We start from the raw sequence: 15,313 nt of genomic DNA on the forward strand, positions 1-15,313 counted from the left end.
GAGACAATTTATAAAACGTCACCTTCCCATCCAAAACCAAAAATAAATGAGAACTTAAAAATATGTTATTATAAAGATGGTGACTAGAAAGAAAGACTATTCCAATGAGCTACGGGGCTATCAAGATGAAAATGCCTTTGCTTCATTCAGATCTAGAATGTTAAAACCTCGTTTAATAAATTTAACTAAATTTTCTTTTATGATTCTGTTTAACTCCCAAATTTGGCTGCGTACCATAGCAATTTTTATTTTACCTGGATATTAAAAGAAAAACCACTGGATTCTATAGACAGATTAATAACCTGTTGGACTTAGGTTAAGAAATAATCAGTAGAAAATACTTATCTGGTTGGGTAAATAAATTTCAAGAGATTCAAAACATTACAAAATAAGCTGTTTTTAAAAATACTTAACTTGTATGAAATGATACCAAAAAAGTTATTAAAAGCTATTAAATATCTTTCCTGAGGGCTAGTAAAAGCAAAAACAAACTTAATAGACACATGGTTACAAATTTCCTCACAGAGGTAAAGAAGCTGTGATCAGTATCAGGATCTTAAGAAAGTGTCATTTCAGAAAACTGTATTAGTCTATTCTAAATGGTTTAGAGTTTCAGCTGGTACATCCTGGTTCTAGAGAAAATCGGAAGCAATTCACCTAGTTGGATACAAAAGGATGTACATATCCTTGATTTATTAAATTTCATTGTTCTTTTACATACATTTTTCTTTCAAACTTTAAGATGAACATTTGTTTATGCAGTATGAAATGATTTAATCATTTAAATGACAAGCTTAATAAGGCTGATATTCAATGGAAAACAATGAAATAATTTACCTTTTAGTAATTAGAAACACTTGAAATCATTTTTATTATCTTCTTTTTAAGGGTCCCTTACTAAAGCTTGTGATTTTTATTACTGTAAATAAGCCAAAAAATGATTGTTTTTGACACACTTCTTTGCACCACAGTGTAACGGTAGTCTCATTCTCAGTTAACCTTTAACACTCTGTACATACTATTCTGAAAGACTGTGGTAAAGTAAGGCCTTGCATCCTTGAGTAAGATGCTACATAAGGGAGGGTTAGCTGCATTGGAAGGGTCTTCCACATCCCAAATTTCAAGCATACTGCAACCAGGCCTGAAATAAAATAGGTACATATACATCCATATTAAAAATGCATTCATATCTAGAGGAAATAGGTAAATTATAAAGTTTCTCCTAGATTTTTAGAGACTAACTTAATAAATTAAAGATTTTAAAGCATCATTTCAAAAAACATAAGTTCAACATTTAGAGATAAAAATGAAATTAAGTATGTTGCATTTTTATGTTCCAGTTAACCAAATAACCAATATATTATTGAACCGAATAATAAAGGTTCAATACACATTCAGAAATATATAAAATTTATTTTCAAAATTAAATATAAATATATTTTCTACATAATATTGCCATGTAAACATGAGGCCCATTAGTAATAGAATGAGACAAATTAGAGGAAAGATAATCTAATTCCTGTTGAATTGTATATTTTTGAGCTTAATGTGACTTGGATTAGCATGAAAACATAAAGTCCAAGGCAAGGAAGGGAAGCTTTCATGCCAAGTTTGTTTTCCTCAACCCTTTCCCATCTTGGGTTGGGTGGCTGAGACAATATTTCTCACTTGAGAATAACCTTGCATGAGAGTCATTAAAGGGAAGAAGTCAGGCAAAATTGGGTTCTACTTTTTTTAATAGCTATATTGAGGTATAATTTATGTACAATAAAATTCACCCATTTTATGTGTAAAGTTTTATAAGTATGGCCAAATGCATACAGGTGTATAAGCACCACCATAATCATTATACAGAAACTTCCATCACCCCAACAAGTTCCCTTGTACCTTTTGCAGTCAACCCCTCCCCTAAACACAGCCTAGGCAACCAGTGATACTGATCTTTCTGCACTATCGTTTTGCCTTTCCTAGAATATGCTAGATATTAATACATATCCACTTCAGCTTTCTTATGTTACTCACATGGCAACATTTTCATCCTTTTTCCTTCAACCTTTCCTTCAATGTATTTGTATTTAAAATGCATCTCTTATAGGCAGCACATAGTTGGAGTTTGCTTTGTATTCAGTCTGCCAATCTCTGCCTTTTGATTGGAGTGTTTAGTCCCCATTCATACTTGCAAATACTCATATGGTTTGACTAAGGCTTGTCAATTGTCTTTTTTCTTCTATTTGTTTCATCCCCTTTTTGATCACCTGTTTCTCTTTATTGATTTCTTTTATGTCAAGAAAAAGTCTATTGGCCTATTAATTATTTTTTTGCATTTTTTTTTAGTGGTTGTTCTAGGGATTACAACAGGCATCTTCAATGTATCACAATTTACTTAACATTAAAATTGAATTATTTCCAGTAAATCATAGATTTTAATTCCATTTACTTCCCTTTCTTGTGCTATTAGTGTCATGCATATTCAAACTATTTACATTATAAACTCAAAATTACAATGGTATCATCTTTTCTTTAAATAGTCATGTCTTTTAAAAATGTTCAGAGAAGAAAAAATACATATACATATATAGTGATTAATATTTATCCACATATTTACCATTTCCAGTGCATTTCAGTATATCGTGTATATCTGAGTTACCATCTGGTGTCAATTCCCATCAGCCTATAGAACTTTTGTTCCATCTTCAAGTGTATGTCTTTTAGCAACAAGTTATCTTAGATTTTACTGATTTTAATGTCTTTATTAGCCTTAATTTTAAAAGGATAGTTCATAGTTTCATTGAGTATGGAATTACTGATTGACTTTTCTTTCCTTCAGTACAGCTGGCCCTCTGTATCTACAGGTTCTGCATCCACAGCTTCAACCAATTGTGGATTAAAAGGCCTATGATGGTTGCATCTGTACTGAAAATGTGCAACTTTTTTCCTCGTCATTATTGCCTAAACAATACATATAACAACTATTTATACAGCATTTACATTGTATTAGTATTACAAGTAATCTAGAGATGATTTCAAGTATATAGGAGGATTGCATCGGTTATATGCAAATACTATGCCATATCATATAAGGGACTCGAGCATCCATGGATTTTGGTATCCACAGGGGGTCTTGGAATCAATCCCCTGCAGATACTGAGGGGTGACTGTATTTTGAATTATTATTCCGATGTCCATTGAATTCCATTGTTTATGAGAAGAAGTCAAGTGTTGAACATATCACATCACTTCTCTCTTGTTTCTTTCAACATTTTCTCTTCTCTCTTCCTTTGTCACCAGTTTGACTATGATGTGCCTTGGTGTGGTTTTCCTTGGGTTTACCCTAGTTGGATTTGTTGAGCTTACTGGATCTCTAAGCTAATGGCTTTCAGCAAACTTGAGAAATTCTTGGCCAACAGTTTTTCAAGTATTTTTTTCCTGCCACTTTTCTTTCTTTCATTCTTTCTGGTACTATATTACTCATGTGTTGAACTAAATATTACACAGGTCTCTATGGCTTTGGTTATTTTTCTTCAATCTTTTTGATCCCTGTTTTTTTGGATTGGCTACTTTTTCTTGGATCTACCTTCAAATTCACTGACTTTTTTCTGTTGTCATATCAAATCTGTTGTTGAGCACGTAAAGGATTTTCATTTTACTTATTATACTTTTCAGCTCTAGAATTTCCATTTTTCTAGGGAGGCTGTTTTTATTTCTCTATTGAGACTCCATATCTCATCATTTACTGATACCATATTTTCCTTAATTCTTTGACTATATTTATAATAGCAGCTTTGCAGTCTTTGACTGCTAAATCCAATATCTGGGCCTACTTGAATAAGTTTAGATTAACTGCCTTTTTTTCCTGAGCACTGGTCATATTTTCCCATTTTTTTTTTTGCAGGTCTATTAATTTTTGGTTGGAAACTGGACACTATAGATAATACATTGTAGTGATGCTGGAATCTGTTTTGTTCTTCTAATAATTGTCAATTTGTTGTTTTTGTTCCATAGGCAATTAACTTGCCTGGATCTCCTGTCATGTGCAGCAGCTCTCTCTTCTCAGGTTTTTTTTTTTTTTGTGAGGAAGATCAGCCCTGAGCTAACATCCATGACTATCCTCCTCTTTTTGCTGTGGAAGATTGGCCCTGAGCTAACATCTGTGCCTATCTTCCTCCATGTTATATGGGACGCCGCCACAGCATGGCCTGCATCCACAGATTCAACTCGGTGCATGCCTGGGATCCAAACCCAGGCCGCCAGCAGCAGACCATGCACACTTATCTGCTACGCCATGGGGCCGGCCCCTCTTCTCAGTTTTTGAAGATTCCAGTTACTTCTTTTTTTAGCCCTGGGGCTTTCCTTGTGTTTTTATCAGCCATGGGCAGAGTTATACTCATATTTGGAGGCCCATCTTCTCTGTATTTCCCTTGCTTCAGGGGTTATCCCCTAAATGTGTAGTTTCTTTGGTATCCCTTTTTTCTGCTCCTGATACCTTGAGTGAGTAATGATTCTACTTTCTGTTTCCTGGGGTATGGTGCAAGTTGGGGAATATACCTAGTCAAAAGCACAGGAAATTAGCAAATTTCACGAAGAGAAGTTCTGTCTTTCAAGGATAGACTCCTTGCCCTAGTTACTGCCTGCCCTTTCTCTAGGCTCCTTGGGGTTGCCCATGGGAAAGTGTAGAATAGTAGTTAACCAATGATTTAGGCAGAATTTATAGTCAGATTTTAGATTTCAGCCCTTCTGCAGTGCTCTTGCTTCCAAAACGTGTCCTTTAAATATCCAGCTGCTTTGCTACTCAGAAGTCTTTCATCTGTCCCCTCAAGCCAGTAGGCTGTGACTTTCTGCTATACCTGAGGCAGGGAGAGGGTGGTTTATGAAGTGCTCTCAGGTAAGAAAGTCACAAAATCATACAAGTTCTTTAAGAGTAAGTTTTTTCCAAGTTTCTCCCTGCTTCTGTGTCACTTTCCACAGTCTTCAAATAGTCGTTTTAAATACAGTCCATCCTAGCTTTGCATGGCATCCTATTAACTTAAGCATATACACACTGGAACTATGTCCTTGCTTTAAACAGTTCCGTGATACCTCTTAGAGAGGACATGGTTCCAATATAGATGAGTTTCAGTTAACGTGACACTGAGCTTCCATGGAACCATGCAAAGCGAGGACATAGTTTTGACAAGCCCGGGTTTCAGTGAATATAGTAGCATGCAAAGTGAGGAGTGCTTGTGTTTTCACCTAGTTCTTATAATTGTAATCTCTGGGAGAAATAACTCAACCTCTTCTTGCCAATATTAACTGAAATCCTCTAAAACTGGTTTCTTATGGGTCTTATGTTTAATTATTTTGGGCCTTAGACCAATAAGTCCTAAATTCAGTTTGTCTAAACTATAAAAGCCAATTAGAATTTTACATTATTTTCCTTCTATGTCATAGTCTGAGGACCTTTAGGCAAGGAGTATGTAACACTTAATAGAATACAGTTGTGAAGAAAAGTAGAAGCAGCCGATTTTGTGAAAACAAGCTGTATCTTAGTGCTTTCTATCTAAGAGATGGCACTGCCTTGTACAGACCCATCTGGTTCTTAATGCCAAACCCATAACAGGAATTACTAATCAATCACAGCTGTTTTTCAGTCTGAGCCCAGGTGTGTTTTCAAACATGGTCTACACTAATACTACCAATAAGAATTGTCTTGAGAAAAAATTTGCTATTCTTGCTTTGGACCTTATTCCTGGTGTTCTCAGAAGTCTACTAGCAATAGTTCTAAAATGTTTTTTAAGTCATAGAACTTTAAAAGAGTTGTTCGCATAAAAATTTATCTTTATATTGAGAGTAACTTTTTACTGAGGTATAATGAATTATAAGTAAAAATGCCTGGATTTTAGTGTACAGTTCCATGAGTTTTGACAAACGCATACACCCATAGAACAAACATGTGAATCAAGATAATGAGCACTGCCATCACTCTAGAGAAAAGAAAAACAAAAGTTCCTCAGACCTGTATATTCTCCCATCTTCCGCTCCACCACAGCCAACCACTATTCTGATTTCTATTCCCATTGATTAGTTTTGCCTGTTTTGAATTTCATAGAAACGGAATCATATGATATGTACTCTCTTGTGTTTGGCTTCTTTTACTCAGCATGTTTTTGAAATTAATTTTTTTCTCCCCATATCAGTGGTTTGTTTCTTTTTATGGCTGAGTAGTATTCTATTGTATGAATATACCACAATTTATTTATTCATTCTTCTCTTGATAGATATTTGGGTTGTTTCCAGTTTGAGCTATTAGGAATACAGCTGCTATAACATTTGTGGACACATGTTTTAATTTCTCTTGTTTAAATTCCTAGGAATGGAATTGCTGATGGTAGATATATGCTTAAATTTTATAAGCAGCCTCCAAATAGTTCTCCAAAATGGTTGTATATTTTTACTCCCATTAGCAATGTAAGATATTTCCAGTTAATCTGTATCCTCTCCATTGGGTATTTTAGTTTTTTAAATTTTATCTGTTCTAGAATACGTGTAATTGTGGTTTTAATTTGCGTATCCCTGAATATTGAGCAACTTTTCATCTATTTACTGGTCATTCACACATCTTCTTTGGTGAATGATGTTGTCCAAGTCTTTGCCCATTTTCAATTGTACTGTCATTTTATTATTAATTTGTAGAATTTCTTTATATAAACTATATTTATAAGTCCTTTATCAGACATATGCTTTGCAAATATCTTCTCCCAGTCTGTAGCCTGCCTTTTCATTCTCTTAACAATATCTTTTGATGAAAATATTTCAATTTTGATGTATATAATTTATTGATATATTTTTTTTTGCTAAGGAAGATTTCCCCTGAGCTAATATCTGTTGCCAATCTTCTTCTTTTTTGCTGAGGAAGATTCACCCTGAGTTAACCTCTGTGGCCAATCTTCCTCTATTTTGTATGTGAGCCACTGCCACAGCACAGCCACTGACGAGTGGTGTAGGCCCGCACTTGGGAACTGAACCCAGGCCACTGAAGTGGAACATGCTGAACTTAACCACTAGGCCACTGGGGCTGGCCCACAATTCATTGATTTTTTTTTATGGTTAGTACTCTGTGTTCTAAAGAATCTTTACAATTTTAATTTTTATATTTAGTTCTGTAATCCATATCAAGTTAATTTTTGTGTATGGTGTAGTATGGGTCATGGGGTTCAACTTTTCTTCTATACAGATATCCAGTTAGATCAGCAACATTGTTGAGAAGATCCCTTTTCCATTCAAGTAAAAAACAGTATTTTTTAATTTCCCTTGTGGTGTTTTTTTCTTTGACCCATAAGTTATCCATAAGTTTACTGCCTAATTTCCAAATATGTATGGATTTAGTAGATATCTATTATTGATTTCTAATTTAATCCTGTATAATTGCAAACCTTTTGACTATATTGAGACCATTTTTACGGCCCAGCATATGTTCTCTCGTTGTGAACATCCCACGTGTCCTTGAACAGAACGTGTCTTCTGCAGCTGTTTCCTGTTGTGTTCTGTAAATGTCAATTAGGTCAGGTTATTTGATACTATTTGTTGTTCATCTCTTTTATATCCTTACTGACATTTCATCTACTTTTCTCAGTGAAGAAAGGAATGTTAACATTTCCAACTATGACTGAAGATTTGCTTATTTTTTTCTTTTCGACAATAGCTGTATTTTATGTCTTTTTTTTTTTTTGGCGGTAACATTGGTTTTTAACATTATATACATTTCAGGTACACATCATTATACTTCTATTTCTGCATAGATTACATCATGTTCACCACCCAAAGACTAATTACAATCCATCACCACACACATGTGCCTAATCATCCCTTTCACCCTCCTCCCTCCCACTTTCCCCTCTGGTAACCACCAATCCAATCTCTGCCTCTATGTGTTTGTTTCTTGTTGCTTTTATCTTCTACTTATGAGTGACTTCATATGGTATTTGACTTTCTCCCTCTGACTTACTTCCCTTAACATAATACCCTCAAGGTCCATCCATGTTGTCACAAATAGCTGGATTTCATCATTTCTCATGGCTGAGTAGTACTCCATTGTGTATATACACCACATCTTCTTTATCCATTCATCCCTTGATGGGCACTTAGGTTGCTTCCAAGTCTTGGCTATTGTGAATAACACTGCAATGAACACAGGGGTGCATGTATCTTTATGCATTTGTGATTTCATGTTCTTTGGATAAATATCCAGCAGTGGGATAGCTGGATTGTATAGTAGTTCTATTCTTAATTTTTTGAGGATTCTCCATACTGTTTTCCATAGTTGCTGCACCAGTTTGCACTCCCACCAGCAGAGTTCCCTTTTCTCCACATGCTCTCCAACACCTGTTGTTTCCTGTCTTGTTAATTATAGCCATTCTGATGGGCGTGAGGTGATATCTCACTATAGTTTTGATTTGCATTTCCCTGATAGTTAATGATGTTGAATATCTTTTCCTGTGCTTGTTGGCCATCTGGCTATCTTCTTTGGAGAAATGTCTGTTCAGGTCTTTTGCCCATTTTTTAATTGGGTTGGTAGTTTTTTTGTTGTTGAGATCTCTGAGTTCTTTATATATTTTGGAGATTAACCCCTTATCAGATATAAGGATTGCAAATATCTTCTCCCAATTGTTAGGCTGTCTTTTCATTTTGTTGATGGTTTCCTTTGCTGTGCAGAAGCTTTTTATGTTGATGTAGTCCCATTTGTTTATTTTTTCTATTGTTTCCCTTGCCCAGTCAGACACAGTACGTGAAAATACATTGCTAAGACCAATGTCGAAGAGCAGACTGCTTATGTTTTCTCTAGAAGTTTCATGGTTTCGGGTCTTCCATTCAAGTCTTTAATCCATTTTGAGTTAATGTTTGTGTATGGTGTAAGATAATGCTCTACTTTCATTTTTTTGCCTGTGGCTGTCCAGTTTTCCCAGCACCATTTATTAAAGTGACTTTCCTTTCTCCATTGTATGTTCTTGGCTCCCTTGTCAAAAATTAGCTGTCTACAGATGTGTGGGTTTATTTCTGGGCTCTCAATTTTGTTCCATTGATCTGTGTGTCTGTTTTTGTACCAGTACCATGCTGTTTTGATTACTATGGCTTTGTTGTATATTTTGAAATCAAGGACTGTGATACCTCCAGCTTCGTTCTTTTTTCTCAGAATTCCTTTGGCTATTAGGGGTCTTTTGTTGTTCCATATAAATTTTTTCTTTTAAATTCTACACATTTTTACTTTGTGTACTTTGAAGCTCTGTTTAGATGTATACACATTTAGAATTGCTATGTATTTTTGATAAATTAATCCTTTTGTCATTATTAAATGTCCATCTTTGTGGTAATATGCTTTGTTCTGAAGTCTACTTTGTCTTACTAAATTTTAAATTAAATTATTATGATGTTCCTGTTTCTTCTTTTGTAAGATGCCTTTTCTTCCTAGATATATTTGATATTAAAATTTGATATAAAAATTAGCTACTAAAATTTCTGAACTTAGCTTTTCAAAAATTTGTTATACCCTATTCCTAATTATCCATTGAAGAAATGAAAATTCTTAATGTTAGACTTACTACAACTAAGGAGTCTTACTTAGATGTTAGACCTACTACAATCAAGGAGTCTAAACCAAGGCCTCAAGATATCCATTAAACATTTAAAATTTTATCATTTTTAGAGATTCAAAATTTAGAAATTTAAAAATTTTAATTAGTAACATTTCTTATTATGTCCTTTTATGTGAAATTTTTCTTATAAGTCTTATAAATCCAATGTAACTCAGCTATAGTAGCAGAATGGTAATACCTCGCTTTTCTGTGAATTCAAATCTGTATTTCAGACATCTAACAAAAGTTATCAGAAAAACTTGAAAAATTACGGGAAAAAAAGCTAAGTTTAAGATATTAAATTAAAATGAAAAAATAGGATACTAAAATATACTATAATTTTTTGAAATAAGGTTTTACTTAAATGATAGTATAATTTTACTTTCCTACATGAAATAATTTTAAATAAAATATCAGGGTAATATTTTAATGGAATTTATTTAGAATAAAAATTCTTAAAGAATCAGGACTACTGTAATAAAGTTAAACATTTGTTGCTTAAAAAGATACTATGTCATATAGCAGAGCGCTCATACTCACTTAGTTCTCACAATGCACCAAGCCTCTTCTAAGACGTAATAATTCACATGTAATGCCAACAATTTATCTCTCACTTCTTTTACAGATTTTCGACTATATGTAGAATAAACTACTTTTGTCCGGGCCCTTTAAATTCAAACGACAGGTTAAAAATTTTTTTAAATAAATGATAATAAAATGGATTACAGAAATTTTGCTAGCAATTAAAATCTCAATGCTCATTGAAAGGAGCACTGATATATGTGACCCCCAAACAGCATGAATTATTTTTGGGATAGCAATTTCCATATTCCTACTTATATTTTGCATGTGCTAAAACTTCCAGCAGTTTGAATTTTGCAGGTATTGCTTGTTAGTGCATAAACCACTTTAAAGTCTAGAGTTGGGTAGCAGGATGATAGTTCAGAATACAAAATTTGCTTTGCATAATTCATAAAATAATCTGCTCATGGAACACATTCAGGTAGAGGCTGAATATAGTGAAAATATAGATTTCGGCAGATAATTTCATCTACAGAAGCTCTGAAAAGCATATGAGTTGCCGCCGCACGTAGGAAATAGAACATTTAGACAGTGGACATCCAGGGTAGCAGTCAGGTAGAGACCTTGCCTTAACAGATCCCTGAGAAATTTTAGGGATGTTCACTATAATAGGGTACAATAAATGATTTGGCCCTAAATTGGAGTTTTTATGAAATTCCTGAACAAATTACCATTTATGCATTAGATATTTCTTAGGATTTCAAACACATGGGATGCCCAATCTCCATAGACAGACATAAAACTTTAAATAATTTAAAATTTTACCTCTAACAATAGGCCAAAAATGTATTAAAAGAAAACAATTACCCTGACAGTTCCTAAAATGATTTTTTAAGTCATTTAAGGAAAACAAAACTTTCAGACCTCAATGGAAACCAGAGTTCTCATAATCAGCTAGCAAAAGAACACTCTAAATTTTCATAAAAGCATGTAATATAGTAAATTTCGTGTACTTTTTCTGTTAAAAAACGCTAGTCATTGGCCACCAGTAAGATCAAGAATGGTTTCTTAAATCAGGCAGAGGAGATTGTGGAATCTAGAGCAGGGACTGGCAAACCACGGCCATGAGCCAAACCCATCCCACCTTCTACTACTATTACTTAGGAGTTTTACTGGAACACACACATACCCCTCCACACTCACACAGACTAGTCATAAATGTGACACAGTTTTCATTTTGAGAAAAATTGGCTTTTGCTTTTTTCAGTTTTCAGAGGTTTACTAAGCTTGCTTTAGAGTCAACAGGTACATTTTGTAATTTCTGGATGGTTATTTTACATTTTTTTAAATTTCTATCATGAATACAAGGATGAGAAGGTGTGTGTGTGTAAAAATTTTTCCCTATTACTAAGAGTCAGTTTAGGTTGTAAGTGTGTCTGGTTGAAATATTCTATCAGTTGCCAACCTCAAGTCTGCATCCTCGTAATGTGGGTGATTCACAATGGGGTGAAGAGCCGAGAGCTTGACACTTGCCATTATAGGCATGGTACCTGCGAATACAGCATCTGAAAAACAAGATTATCTTCCTTAATAACACGTTTTAAAGAAAATCAAAAGTTACTTATCTATAATATTTGAACCTAAATTAAGAAAGATTAAGAACATTTAAATAATAACCATGGACATCATTTTTTTTCTTCACTCAATATTTACTGATTGACTACTATAATAACAGCCAACTTTCTGTTCAATGCTATCTTGGTGCCAGGAACTGTGCTAAATATTTTTACTAGGATTAAAGAATTTAATTTTCACAACTTTGAGGTGAGTTCTATGTTATTCTTATTTTGTAAATGAGGAAACTGAGACACAGCAAAGTTAGGTGACTTGCCCAAGACTACACAGCGAGGAAGTATCTGAGCCCACCCTCTGAGCCACTTCACTACAGCTTCCTGCCACATTCAAGCACTATGCTAAGAGACAGTACTACAAAGACACAGGACTAGAAAGAATTGCAAAATTTCATATCTTGTTCCAATAATTTAAAACCCTAGGAACTGAGAGACTCTTATACAGGACAAGTCTTATGATATATCTTTAAAAACAACTTTTTGCAGGTTGTGAACTGTAAACCTGAGGACTTGCCAGAGGAAAGCATTGTTTTTTTCCCCTCAGATCATCCTTAAATATTCATAATTAAGTTTTCTTAGTTTTTGTTTGACTTTATATAATTTAGACATTCCATCAAATCATTTCATTACGTGTTAGTAGTATTTTTTGGAGTATGGCATGTACAAATGTATTGCCTTTTGATTATAACAAGGGATACACTAAAATCTCCTGTCTGGCTTCAGTTTCAGTTTTGTCTCTTGGAAGTCAAAAAGATCAAATGCTTACTTCCTGCACTTTTGTATAATAAATGATTATATAAAGGTTATGACAATTTTTAATTGGCACAATAAAATCACTAGTAAGAGCAAAGCATGTTATTCAGATCTACTGTAAATAATGGAATGTTCACTTTCAAATATAACTAAGCATTCTAAATGTAACTTTGAATGAAAATCTCTTTTATATGCCTTAAATTGGAAAATAATCAATTGAACTAGAAATGTGTATTTATTTTGGTTATCACGCTAGAGCAATGGTTCTCAAACAGGGGTGACTTTGTTTCCTAGAGACACTGTCAACTTCCAGGGACATTTTTGGTTGGCACCCTGTGGCAGAGGGTGCTATTGGCATCTGGTGGCTAGATGGAAGGGCTGCTAAATATTCTGCGATGCACAGGACAGCCTCTAATGTCAGCAGTGCCAAGGTTGAGAAACCCTGGGCTAGAGGGCCCGAAAGCCCACGGCCAGGGTCATCCAGAAGAAACTAGGAAAGCCTGTCCAGCAAGAGCTGGAACTACTGAGGAGAAACCACCTATGGCAGAGCGAGGGGAAGAAATAATCCCCACCTGCTTCTTTTCTCTTGGTGAAGTAAATATGAGCTTGACAGGGAAAGAATAAGATCTTTTCCTATAAATATACTTAGGTCTCCTCTTACCCTACTGCATGTACAGTCATGCCTCGCTTAACGAAGGGGATACCTTCTGAGAAACGTGTCGTTAGGTGATTTCGTTGTCATGCGAACATCATAGAGTGTACTTACACAAACCTAGATGGCAGAGCCTACTACACACCTAGGCTATATGGTACTGATCTTATGGGACCACCGTCGTACATGCGGTCCATCGTGACCTAAACGTTGTTTTGTGGCACATGATTGCATTACAAAAAAGTATCCCTTCTGACTTGACAGAACCTCACTAACGCGTGACTTGGTGAGTGGACCATAGGGTGGATTTCAGTTCCCAGTTCTCTCAACTGAGCACCTTTGTGCAGTGCACAAACTATACAACCCTACACTACATGGTGGACCCGAACATAAGCACTAGTCCCCCCACGTATAGAACTTCATGCTGCGTTTAATAAACATGTGGTAACCATGACAGAACTCATAATACAGGGATGAAAAAGATTTATAAGATAAAGAAGAGGTGGCTAAAAATGAGGTAGGAGTTGGTGGGTGTTATCTTAGAAGGGTAAGTTGCCAAGCATAGGCTCTGCCAAGAACCCGAGACAAAAACTGGAAGAAAGAAAGACACAAGAAAAGATTAAAAGAGCAGGGACCTTTTAAAGCTTGGGAAAAATAGCTGTAATTGGGGAGGGGCAAGGGAGACTAAAGGGGGTACCTACCTTGTACTCCTCTAGGGAAAAAGTCAGTAGAGGATTAATTCAAATGTTCTGATTAAACTTGGCTGGCAGCTCTAAGTGATGAGACACTGTCACCTATACCCTTTGAAAGCCACGGACCAAATCTCTCAGTTGAAGTTTATAAAAGTTTACTTTAATGATGGCTAATTAGTAAAATGGTAACTATCAAATGAGAGATAAGAGGAAATCGATTCAAGGAGTCATAAAAATTTAAACAAACCAAAGTAAAGAATTTGTGCCAGAGAAAATTACTGAACATCAAAAAGAGTCTTGGACAAGATTATAGATTACTTACTGTAGAATATACTTATTCTCTGGAAAGGTATTTAAAAGTGAAATATCTATCTGCTTCAGGTGGTTTTAGATCAAGATACAAAGGAAAGAAGATAAGTTAAAAAAATACTTTTGAGTATTTAAAAGTAGGATGTATGAGATGATTTAGTGAAGAAGATATAATATCCAAGATTTTAACTCTTGTGCATGTGACTGGTTTTAGAGACTTAGAGCAGACAGTAGCAACTGAAGTCATGGAAGGGGTGTTGTTAACCTCCCTACAGCCAAAAGTATCTTCTCCAGGGGCCCGTCATAAGGTGTGAAATTTTGATATTAAAGATTTATTTCTTTATATGTGTCATTGTTATGGTTAAAATACAATAATGATCTCAGAGTTACAGCACATAACAATCATTAATTCTTAATGTTAATTAAAATTCTTTTTGACAGTTATCTAGGAGGGGTTTAAAGAGGGCAGAAAATCACTTTTTGAAAAGGTTTGATTTGAGATATTGCAATTAGCAGGCTCAAAATCTGTGTGAGGGTATGAATGACTGCATATTTTAAAATTATATATATATATATATACACACACACACACACATACATGAAATGATAGCTATATAATTTATATACACATATATAAATAAATGTGTGTGTGCGTGTATATAAAGCTAGTTATACATATAACTAAACAGCTACATACCTGGTCTGGTATTGTATTTGATCCACTGTATCAGTTCTTCCTGAGGCAAATTATTAAATTCTCCAATTATGCTCCATTGATTACGGAGGTTTGCAAAACCTTGTATTGACATCACTGTTAGAATGCTAAAGATAACATTCTCAAAACGAACTCTGTAAAAAAGCCAGCCAAAGAGCTGAAATGAAAGAAACCATTTATTTATAATTCTTATATGACGAGTACTATAGGGTCAATAACAAATTCTCACCTTGCTACTTAAACCATGGTGGTTACCATTTGATACTATCAGTACACTAATAATATACACAACTATCATCACCTATTGTTTAAAAAGAGTAAATATTTTGGAAATACAGGGCCCAGTTAAAAATGGAGCTTTCTTTCCTCTCCAAAGAATTAAGGAAGGAATATCTTATCCTTCTAGTACTGATTTGCTACCAGGAATTAAAATT

The 15,313-nt window shown here is 34.6% G+C and overlaps 1 protein-coding gene across 1 annotated transcript in view; it reads right to left on the reverse strand.

Moving 5' to 3' along the window:
• Positions 1-978: 978 nt before the first annotated feature.
• The window catches only part of DPY19L2 (dpy-19 like 2), a 102,122-nt gene continuing 87,787 nt past the window's right edge, over positions 979-15,313 (reverse strand). The window contains exons 19-22 of the mRNA XM_004418833.3: positions 14,862-15,036; positions 11,593-11,692; positions 10,146-10,271; positions 979-1,141 (exon numbers count right to left, since the gene is read on the reverse strand). Coding sequence (XP_004418890.1) covers positions 991-1,141; positions 10,146-10,271; positions 11,593-11,692; positions 14,862-15,036 — 552 coding nt within the window. The 3' untranslated portion in view covers positions 979-990. The remainder of the gene's footprint in view (positions 1,142-10,145; positions 10,272-11,592; positions 11,693-14,861; positions 15,037-15,313) is intronic.

The sequence above is a fragment of the Ceratotherium simum genome, chromosome 1 (assembly GCF_057802395.1).
Source record: "Ceratotherium simum simum isolate JZ-2026a chromosome 1, ASM5780239v1, whole genome shotgun sequence".
NCBI lineage: Eukaryota > Metazoa > Chordata > Mammalia > Perissodactyla > Rhinocerotidae > Ceratotherium > Ceratotherium simum.